Source organism: Lampetra fluviatilis, chromosome 33 (assembly GCF_964198595.1).
Source record: "Lampetra fluviatilis chromosome 33, kcLamFluv1.1, whole genome shotgun sequence".
Classification (NCBI taxonomy): domain Eukaryota; kingdom Metazoa; phylum Chordata; class Hyperoartia; order Petromyzontiformes; family Petromyzontidae; genus Lampetra; species Lampetra fluviatilis.
Window position 1 is genome coordinate 11,098,213 of NC_136307.1, and position 12,342 is coordinate 11,110,554.

The window sequence follows — 12,342 nt, forward strand, 5'->3', positions numbered from 1 at the left end:
ATGTTTATGACTGGTGTTGGCTGTGAGCGGGAATTGAACTCGGGTCAGCGGGTTTGTAGCGCAGCAAAGACAAAGATCACCCGTATAGACTGTAGGGGCAAGTGCTGTCAGCGAGCACCTATGAAGGCCGGCACGGCACACGAGGGGGTGGGTGGCCAACACCATGCCTGGCCACCTTTGTCTCCCTCGTGGCGATGTTTACACATTGCACCAGGTACTCAGTTGAGGCTGAGTCGACCTAGGGGAGGCCCAGGACCGGATCTGATAGCACAATGTAACACAATTTTTGTGTAAGTGTTATTTCGTAATTGCTTATGCCTAAAAAGTAGAGAAAATGCCTATTATTCCCCACAAACTTGTGACCAGGACAGTGATATTTAGAAATTTACCTATTTCAATGAGAAAACAGGCAAATTTGTGTCTTTTCGTTCACATAAAGTCAGAAAAAAACAGCATATGAATCAAAATGAACATGTATTTATACTAAAGTAATACAAAAATTATTACAAAAGATTTAGACACACATTAACATGTATTTATGACCTTTGCCTCAAACAGCTTAGGGAAGGTACTTGAAGGCTGCCGACTCCTTATCTACAGCTTTGACAAATTGTTTCATAAGGCCCAATTTGATGTGCAGTGGTGGCATCAGCACCTTCCGGGGGTCCACTAGTGGCTCCCACTTGATGTTGTTCCTCACCACAGAGAACTCGATGTGGCCTGTGGTTGTGCGCCTTGGTGTCTAAATCTTTTGTAGTCATTTTTGTATTACTTTAGTATAAATACATGTTCATTTTGATTCATATGTTGTTTTTTCTGACTTTACGTGACTGAAAAGACACAAATTCACCCGTTTTTTCATTGAAAATCGGTACATTTCTAAATATCACTGTCCTAGTCACAAAAGCAAAGTTTGTGGGGAGTAATAGCCATTTTCTGTACTTTTGAGGCATAAGCAATTAGGAAATAACACTTACGACTCAGGAACAAAATAAACATTTGTTACACTGTAATCGTCACCACTGGTATTGGCCATGAGCGGGAATCGAACCCGGGTCGCCAGGTTCCTAGCGCAGCGCGCTAACCGCTACACCACCGCTCCACACGTACACACACGTACAAACACAGACACACACAGATACCCACGTACACACACATACGCAGTAACCGCCCCACTCCCCGCGCGCGCAGGCGCCGCTGCGGCACGTGGACGCGTCGCTCGCCGACCTGTGCTGCTCGAGCGACGAGGCGCTCGAGTGGGACGAGACCGACCTGGACAACGAGCTCATCACCTCCACCTTCGATGACGACGGCGAGCACGACGAGGGGAAGCACGCCGAGGAGGAGCACGCGGACGACGACCCCACCAGCGCGTACTTCTCCGCCTCGGCGCCCCGCGGCCGGGCTCCGCGGGCGACGACGAAGGAGAAAAACGATGAGGAGGAGGAAGAGGAAGGGAGAGCAGGGGGAGGAGGAGGGATGTCGTACGAGCCGGGCGGCTCGCTCGTCTACCAGGTGTACAGCGTGCACGACGTTTTCCTGGACGCCGACCCCACCCTGCCGCTCGACGGCGGCTTCGGCCTCCGTGGGCCGGGCAAGGCCAAGGGCCTGGTGAAGAGCGCCAGCAAGGACTCCTCCTTCTCCTCCACCGAGTCGCTGCTCAACCTCCTGGACGGGCTGCTGGGCGACGGCTGGGGGACGCCGGGCGTGACGGGCGAGTGCGAAAGCGGCATCGCGAGCGAGGGCGACGCCGCCACCATGTCCGACTCGCGGCCGCCGGGCGACGACGCGGCGCCCGGCGGGGCGGGAGACGTCCGCGCCGCGACGGGCGAGCGCTGCCCGGAGAAGGGGGACGCGGCCGACGAGAGGCGAGCGTCGCGGCGAAACCGCCCGGATGAGGACGACCGCGAGACGCCCAACCGGCCGGCGAGGCCTCTCGGCTTCTACGACAACGGCCACTTTCCAGAAGAGCCGGGGCGCGCGCCCCACGTGACGACGTCCGCGGGGTTTTCCGGGGCGCAGGTCCCCGATGTGCAGTCGCCTCCTCCTTCTCTGTCTCGTTATTGTCTCCCCGATCGCGACGACCCCGGGGCGGCGGAGAAGACGCCGCCGCTCCGCGACGCCGGCGCCGGCGCCGCCGCTGCGCCGGAGCCACCCAGCCCCACGTCGTCGGCGTCGCTCACGGAGGACGAGCGCGACCTCCCGTCGATGAATTCGTCCGCCGACTCCACGTGCATGGGCGGGGAGGAGTGCTACTACCACAGCGGTGCGCCGGCGGACAGGAGCGCGGCCACGGGGGTCGCCGCCGCCGCCGCCGGCTACCTCAGCGAGGCCACGCTGGAGCTCCTGCAGCAGCTGGAAAAGGCGAGCGGCCGCCTGGGCGGGCGAGCGGCGCGCGGCGGCGCGTCGGGCGCGGCGCCGGAGAGCGTCTCGGCACGGCCCTCGGCGCCGGGCGCTCATCCCCCGCCGGAGGGGAGGCCCCGCGGGCGCGAGAACTCGGCCGCCTCCATCTCGGAGCCGTCGGACGGGAGCTGCGAGGACGTCTCGCTGACGTCCGATGACCGCGGCGAGCCGAGCGCCTCGCCGGCGGAGGACGCGAGCGTGAGCATGATCGTCAACATCTCGGGCACGTCCGTCTGCTCGGACGATGACGGCGACGACGACACGGACCTCCTGTCCAGTTCCACAGTGACCCTGAGCGACGATGAAGAGGGCGACAACGGCGGCGGCGACGAGGACGGCTTCTGCGTGGATGAGGAGAGCTCGTCCAGCTCGGGCAGTTGGGACGAGGACGACGACGACGACGACAGCGACGACAGCGAGAGCTTCTCGGAGGACGAGTGCGCCGCCACGACCACGGCGAACCAGGGCTTCTACCTGCGGCCGGCGTGGGATGCGGCCCACCTGCAGGGCCTCACCGCGGTTCTCGGCGGCGGCGGCGATGGCGCCGCCGGACGGCCATTCGGAACGTTCTACGCGCGGTTCTCGCGTCCCGACCCACTGGCCACCACCCTCGTGAACCCGTCGTGCGCAGCGGACGAGGGCGGCCTTCTCCCGCCCGGAACGTTCCGGGGAGCGGCCGACCCCGGCTCGGCGAGCAACGCCGACTTCGAGAACGGCAACGTGGACGAGTCGCCGTACCTGTCGTCCTTCGAGGAGGACAGCCTGTGCTTTGAGAACCCGGAGGGGGAGACGCTCTACGCGCCGGAGGGCCGGCCCATTTCCCAGAGGGACTTTCTTGCCGAGAAGAAGAACAAGAAGAAGATGGCGTCCTTCGCGCAGGCTGCGGTCTCCGCCCGGGCCGCCCGGGAGGACGGTGCAGAGCGCGGCACCACCGGCGCGGCCGGCAAGGGCCACCGCCTCGTCAAGAAGTCGCACCAGAGGTGGAGCCACCCGCCGGCGCGCGGGGACGAGCTCGCGGCGGGAGATGCAGGCGGGCCGGAGCCGTCGCCGCCGCCGCCGGGTAGTCGTTTGTGGTGCTCGGCCGAGCCTTCCGTGCTCCAGCCGACGACTCCGATGCTGCCGGTGCCCTTCTCCACGACGAGGGAGGCGGGCGGCGTCACGCGGAGCAGCTCCGCCTCGTCCCTCTCGTTCTCGCGCATCTCGGACGTCGGCCCGGACTCGGTGGAGATCGACTGCGCCGCCGTGACGCCGCTGCGGCCCCGCGCGGACGCGCTCACGCTGGCGATGGAAGCGCAGCTAAGCTGCTTCGAAGCGACAATGGTGGCACCGCTGCGGCGGCGTCGGGAGGAGGAGGAGGGTGAGCTCGCCTCCCCGGAGACCGGCACCGCGAGGCCGGCGCGTGGCGTGTGCCGCTACGTGACCGAGATCATCGAGATCGCGTCGGCGGCGCTCGTCAAGATGTCCGCACAGAGCGGGGGTGGCGGCTCCGTCCTCAACCGCACGTCCTCCTTCAGGCAGAGGAGCGAGCGGTCGAAGCCGGCGCCGCACGCCGGCGAGCCGCGCAAGGCCGCCGCGTACTCCTACGTGGCGCTGCGTGACAGCGAGTGCGCCTGGGAGCTGAGCAGCTGCGACGACGACATGTCCAGCACGCCGCTGCTGCCGCTTGACGAGGACACGCGCTCCGAGGAGGACGGGGAGCGCGGCGTTGCCGCCGAAGCACCACGGCCAGGGGCCGGAGCGCCGTCGGCGTCCCTGCCACCTCCTGCCGGGCGACCGGGCGCCACGAGCGAGACGGAGATGCGGGGGACGGCCGGCGCTCCGGAGGAGGCCGCCGCACCGTCACCCGAGGGCTCGGCCCCTCCGCTGCTGCCGCCTCGCCGGCCGCTCCCGCCGCTGCCTCCGCCTCGGAACCCCCCGCCTCCCCCGCCACGCCGATCCAGTAGCCTCCCGCACCCGACCGGCGCTCCCGCGTCTCCCGCGGTGTCTTCCGTAACGTCTCTCACGGGATCTCCCGCCTCGTCTCCCGATGGAGCGCCGCCAGCCTCTCCCGCCACGTATCCCGCAACGTCGTCCGCCGCGTCTCCCAACGGAGCACCACCTGCCTCTCCCGCCACGTCGCCCGCCACGTCTCCCAACGGAGCACCATCCGCCTCTCCCACCGTGTCTCCCGCCACGTCTCCCGCAGCGTCTCCCGCCGGAGCGCCTCCCACACCGGAGGAAGAGGAGGATGAGGAGGAGCAGGAGCAGGCGAACCGGAGCCTACAGAGTCTGCAGCAGGAGGACACTGGCCTGGACGAGAACAGCAACAGCAGCCAACCGACGGAGAGGAGCGGCAAGCGGCGTTCCCCCAAGCCCACGGGCGGCGTCGGGGTCGCCGCGTGGACGCGAGGGCAGGACCGCAACAAGAACGACCTCGTAGGCCCCGGCAACGGAAACACGGGCGGCACGACGGCCCCCAGGCGCACGCAGCAGGACGCCGTCGTCGCCGCGGTGAAGCAGGTAAAGGCCCCGCACGGTTCGGGACTTCGGTTCGGGTGGTGCCCACAGTGGTGCCGTAACGGTTAGCAGTGCGTGGAAATTGCAATCAAGAGGGCGCCGCTTCGATTCCATCTCCCGGCGTGGAAGTTGAAATCGTGTTTATTAAATCTACTCACACATCGTCTTTGTTCACCCAGAAGTATATATATATGCATAAACCTCATTTAGTTGATTGGCAGGCCGCGTGCAGTGAAGTGTGGGTACTCCCACAAATGTAAGGGTAGGCCAAAGTTAACCTCTAGAGGGGCTCCCTAGAGCTCCCTCTAGCGGAGTCCCTTCCGCTTGAAGGTAATCACGCGAACTTGTTACGGCGGGCTTGGCGGAAGCAGGCGGGTCATTATCGTGAAAGCATTCATTCAGTCAGTCATTCAGTCATTCATTCAGTCATTCATTCAGTCATTCAGTCATTCATTCAGTCATTCAGTCATTCATTCAGTCATTCAGTCATTCATTCAGTCATTCATTCAGTCATTCATTCGTAACTGCATCTACGCCATCGTCAGTTTACATTTCGTGAAACAAAAATGACGATCTGCCTGACGCCCGCCGCGGAGATGGAGCGGTGAGATCGGCTCGCGCACCGGCACGAGGTGGACTGTCGGCAACGCGCCAAAACGTGTCGGGGTGGTCTTCATCCAGCAGCGGATCGATCTCGCCCGTTCATCGCGGAGCTCCCGTGCGGAGTGACGAAGCCCTCTGAAGATTGATGCTCCCCCAGTGTAGAGCGTGCGGGCGGCCTGTTGGTGTTTAACTTGGCTGTGTCAAGGTCACGTGGTGCGATTTTTCTTTTTTTCGCCGTGCACATGTCCGTCAAATTATTAAATAACAGGGCCGTTTATTTATCCGGGGAAAGTCTCACCGAGACTCATTTTCACGAGGGCCAATTCCACGTTGAGGAATTTATTATTCGCACGCGGCAAGGAACTGGAGAACCCGGGGAAAAGCCCACCGCTCATGCGAGGGGACAACTCTCAAAGGTCCACACAGACGGGGCTCATAAACACCCTCGCTGTGCGACCATTTCCTGGCCACGTCGTAGCCCGCTGGGTTTTGGAGTCTCGCAAATCATCGCGCCATCCGCCAACCCGAGTCTCCCAAAGCGCCGGATCCCAGAGGCGGCCTCCACACCACATCCATCGACTCCTCGCCTCTCACCACCTCCTCCACGTCACCCCACCGCTGCAGCTCACTGAGAGTGGGCTGGGGTTGGCGGACTGCATCAACCAGCAGCAGCAGCACCTGGCGTCGTCCCACGCATGGCTGCAGCAATACACAGCGGAGCGGCCACTCGCCACGCCACTCACGCTTAATTCGAGGCCCGAGAGCAACGAGGCTGTCCGCGAGAATGAATTGTGGGCTGGACGCCGGCCCAGCGAGCGAGCGGGAGGGCGAGCGGGAGGGCGAGCGAGCGGGCGAGCTCTGTTCCCGCAGACACGCTCGCTCCGCCACAAAGAGCCTTCTGTTCCTCCGCGGGACGGTGGGGCGGTGGAGGTGGGGGGAGAGGGGGGGGGCGGTCGTGGCGAGTGGGGAGAAGGCAGTGGGTCCGGCGGGGGGTGGTGGTGGTGGTGGGGGAGCGGTGTGGGGGGGAGGGGAGGTTACGCTGCCGGGGCTGTGGAATTCCACTGGATCGGAGCGCTGGGCAGCGGGGCGATGTTGCCGGCCCAGTTTCTGAGTGCCGTGGTTGCGATGGCGGCGTCGCTGGAACACCTGAAATCTCAACGCGTTGTCGCCTGTGACACCGCTTCGCCGCAGAACACACAGTCCCACCACGGCACACGCAGTCTCACCATGACACACGCAGTCCCACCACGGCACACGCAGTCCCACCACGGCACACGCAGTCTCACCACGACACACGCAGTCCCACCACGACACACGCAGTCCCACCACGACACGCACAGTCCCACCACGTCACACACAGTCCCACCACGTCACACACAGTCCCACCACGTCACACACAGTCCCACCATGTCACACACAGTCCATCACGACACACACAGTTCCACCACGTCACACACAGTCCCACCACGTCACACACAGTCCCACCAAGTCACACACAGTCCCACCACGTCACACACAGTCCCACCACGTCACACACAGTCCCACCACGTCATACACAGTCCCACCACGGCACACACAGTCTCACCACGACACACGCAGTCCACCACATCACACACAGTCCCACCACGACACACACAGTCCCACCACGTCATACACAGTCCCACCACGGCACACACAGTCTCACCACGACACACACAGTCCACCACATCACACACAGTCCCACCACGACACACACAGTCCCACCACGGCACACACAGTCCCACCACGACACGCGCAGTCCCACCACGTCACTCAGTCCCACCACGACACACACAGTCCCACCACGTCACACACAGTCCCACCACGTCACACACAGTACCACCACGACACACACAGTCCCACCACGTCACACACAGTCCCACCACGACACGCGCAGTCCCACCACGTCACACAGTCCCACCACGTCACACACAGTCCCACCACGTCACACACAGTCCCACCACGTCACACACAGTACCACCACGACACACGCAGTCTCACCACGTCACACGCAGTACCACCACGACACACACAGTCCCACCACGACACACACAGTACCACCACGACACACAGTCCCACCACGACACACGCAGTCCCACCACGTCACACGCAGTACCACCACGTCACACGCAGTACCACCACGACACACACAGTCCCACCACGACACACACAGTCCCACCACGACACACGCAGTCCCACCACGTCACACGCAGTACCACCACGACACACACAGTCCCACCACGACACACACAGTCCCACCACGACACACACAGTCCCACCACGACACACGCAGTCCCACCACGACACACGCAGTCTCACCACGACACACACAGTCCCACCACGACACACACAGTCCCACCACGACACACGCAATCTCACCACGACACACGCAGTCCCACCACGACACACGCAGTCCCACCACGTCACACACAGTACCACCACGACACACGCAGTCTCACCACGACACACACAGTCCCACCACGACACACGCAGTCTCACCACGACACACACAGTCCCACCACGACACGCACAGTCCCACCACGACACACACAGTCCCACCACGACACACACAGTCCCACCACGACACACACAGTCCCACCACGACACACACAGTCCCACCACGACACACACAGTCCCACCACGACACACGCAGTCCCACCACGACACACACAGTCCCACCACGACACACGCAGTCCCACCACGACACACGCAGTCCCACCACGACACACGCAGTCCCACCACGACACACGCAGTCCCACCACGACACACACAGTCCCACCACGACACACACAGTCCCACCACGACACACGCAGTCTCACCACGACACACACAGTCCCACCACGACACACGCAGTCCCACCACGACACACACAGTCCCACCACGACACACGCAGTCCCACCACGACACACACAGTCCCACCACGACACACGCAGTCCCACCACGACACACGCAGTCCCACCACGACACACACAGTCCCACGACGACACACGCAGTCTCACCACGACACACGCAGTCTCACCACGACACACGCAGTCTCACCACGACACACACAGTCCCACCACGACACACGCAGTCCCACCACGACACACACAGTCTCACCACGACACACGCAGTCCCACCACGACACACACAGTCTCACCACGTCACACACAGTCCCACCACGACACACACAGTCCCACCACGACACACGCAGTCCCACCACGACACACACAGTCTCACCACGACACACGCAGTCTCACCACGACACACACAGTCTCACCACGACACACGCAGTCTCACCACGACACACACAGTCCCACCACGACACACACAGTCCCACCACGACACACGCAGTCCCACCACGACACACGCAGTCTCACCACGACACACACAGTCCCACCACGACACACACAGTCCCACCACGACACACGCAATCTCACCACGACACACGCAGTCCCACCACGACACACGCAGTCCCACCACGTCACACACAGTCCCACCACGACACACGCAGTCTCACCACGACACACACAGTCCCACCACGACACACGCAGTCTCACCACGACACACACAGTCCCACCACGACATGCACAGTCCCACCACGACACACACAGTCCCACCACGACACACACAGTCCCACCACGACACACACAGTCCCACCACGACACGCACAGTCCCACCACAACACACACAGTCCCACCACGACACACACAGTCCCACCACGACACACACAGTCCCACCACGACACACACAGTCCCACCACGACACACACAGTCCCACCACGACACACACAGTCCCACCACGACACACACAGTCCCACCACGACACACGCAGTCCCACCACGACACACGCAGTCCCACCACGACACACACAGTCCCACCACGACACACGCAGTCCCACCACGACACACGCAGTCTCACCACGACACACGCAATCTCACCACGACACACGCAGTCCCACCACGACACACGCAGTCCCACCACGTCACACACAGTCCCACCACGACACACGCAGTCTCACCACGACACACAGTCCCACCACGACACGCACAGTCCCACCACGACACACGCAGTCCCACCACGGCACACACAGTCTCACCACGACACACGCAGTCCACCACATCACACACAGTCCCACCACGACACACACAGTCCCACCACGTCATACACAGTCCCACCACGGCACACACAGTCTCACCACGACACACACAGTCCACCACATCACACACAGTCCCACCACGACACACACAGTCCCACCACGGCACACACAGTCCCACCACGACACGCGCAGTCCCACCACGTCACTCAGTCCCACCACGACACACACAGTCCCACCACGTCACACACAGTCCCACCACGTCACACACAGTACCACCACGACACACACAGTCCCACCACGTCACACACAGTCCCACCACGACACGCGCAGTCCCACCACGTCACACAGTCCCACCACGTCACACACAGTCCCACCACGTCACACACAGTCCCACCACGTCACACACAGTCCCACCACGTCACACACAGTACCACCACGACACACGCAGTCTCACCACGTCACACGCAGTACCACCACGACACACACAGTCCCACCACGACACACACAGTACCACCACGACACACAGTCCCACCACGACACACGCAGTCCCACCACGTCACACGCAGTACCACCACGTCACACGCAGTACCACCACGACACACACAGTCCCACCACGACACACACAGTCCCACCACGACACACGCAGTCCCACCACGTCACACGCAGTACCACCACGACACACACAGTCCCACCACGACACACACAGTCCCACCACGACACACACAGTCCCACCACGACACACGCAGTCCCACCACGACACACGCAGTCTCACCACGACACACGCAGTCTCACCACGACACACACAGTCCCACCACGACACACACAGTCCCACCACGACACACACAGTCCCACCACGACACACGCAGTCCCACCACGACACACGCAGTCCCACCACGACACACGCAGTCTCACCACGACACACACAGTCCCACCACGACACACGCAGTCCCACCACGTCACACACAGTCCCACCACGACACACGCAGTCTCACCACGACACACACAGTCCCACCACGACACACACAGTCCCACCACGACACACACAGTCCACCACATCACACACAGTCCCACCACGACACACACAGTCCCACCACGGCACACACAGTCCCACCACGACACGCGCAGTCCCACCACGTCACTCAGTCCCACCACGACACACACAGTCCCACCACGTCACACACAGTCCCACCACGTCACACACAGTACCACCACGACACACACAGTCCCACCACGTCACACACAGTCCCACCACGACACGCGCAGTCCCACCACGTCACACAGTCCCACCACGTCACACACAGTCCCACCACGTCACACGCAGTCCCACCACGTCACACACAGTCCCACCACGTCACACACAGTACCACCACGACACACGCAGTCTCACCACGTCACACGCAGTACCACCACGACACACACAGTCCCACCACGACACACACAGTACCACCACGACACACAGTCCCACCACGACACACGCAGTCCCACCACGTCACACGCAGTACCACCACGTCACACGCAGTACCACCACGACACACACAGTCCCACCACGACACACACAGTCCCACCACGACACACGCAGTCCCACCACGTCACACGCAGTACCACCACGACACACACAGTCCCACCACGACACACACAGTCCCACCACGACACACACAGTCCCACCACGACACACGCAGTCCCACCACGACACACGCAGTCTCACCACGACACACGCAGTCTCACCACGACACACACAGTCCCACCACGACACACACAGTCCCACCACGACACACACAGTCCCACCACGACACACGCAGTCCCACCACGACACACGCAGTCCCACCACGACACACGCAGTCTCACCACGACACACACAGTCCCACCACGACACACGCAGTCCCACCACGTCACACACAGTCCCACCACGACACACGCAGTCTCACCACGACACACGCAGTCCCACCACGACACACACAGTCCCACCACGACACACGCAATCTCACCACGACACACGCAGTCCCACCACGACACACGCAGTCCCACCACGTCACACACAGTCCCACCACGACACACGCAGTCTCACCACGACACACACAGTCCCACCACGACACACGCAGTCTCACCACGACACACACAGTCCCACCACGACACGCACAGTCCCACCACGACACACACAGTCCCACCACGACACACACAGTCCCACCACGACACACACAGTCCCACCACGACACACACAGTCCCACCACGACACACACAGTCCCACCACGACACACGCAGTCCCACCACGACACACACAGTCCCACCACGACACACGCAGTCCCACCACGACACACGCAGTCCCACCACGACACACGCAGTCCCACCACGACACACACAGTCCCACCACGACACACACAGTCCCACCACGACACACACAGTCCCACCACGACACACACAGTCCCACCACGACACACACAGTCCCACCACGACACACGCAGTCCCACCACGACACACGCAGTCCCACCACGACACACGCAGTCCCACCACGACACACACAGTCCCACCACGACACACGCAGTCCCACCACGACACACGCAGTCCCACCACGACACACACAGTCCCACGACGACACACGCAGTCTCACCACGACACACGCAGTCTCACCACGACACACGCAGTCTCACCACGACACACACAGTCCCACCACGACACACACAGTCCCACCACGACACACACAGTCCCACCACGACACACGCAGTCCCACCACGTCACACAGTCCCACCA

At 62.4% G+C, this 12,342-nt stretch overlaps 1 protein-coding gene across 3 annotated transcripts in view; it reads left to right on the plus strand.

Annotated features, from left to right (window-relative positions):
• Positions 1-12,342, plus strand: part of LOC144944063 (uncharacterized) — a 110,125-nt gene that overhangs the window by 72,087 nt on the left and 25,696 nt on the right. For all 3 annotated transcript variants that reach the window (XM_078872110.1, XM_078872112.1, XM_078872111.1), the window contains exon 15: positions 1,192-4,902. In XM_078872110.1, the coding sequence (XP_078728236.1) occupies positions 1,192-4,902 (3,711 nt within the window). The remainder of the gene's footprint in view (positions 1-1,191; positions 4,903-12,342) is intronic.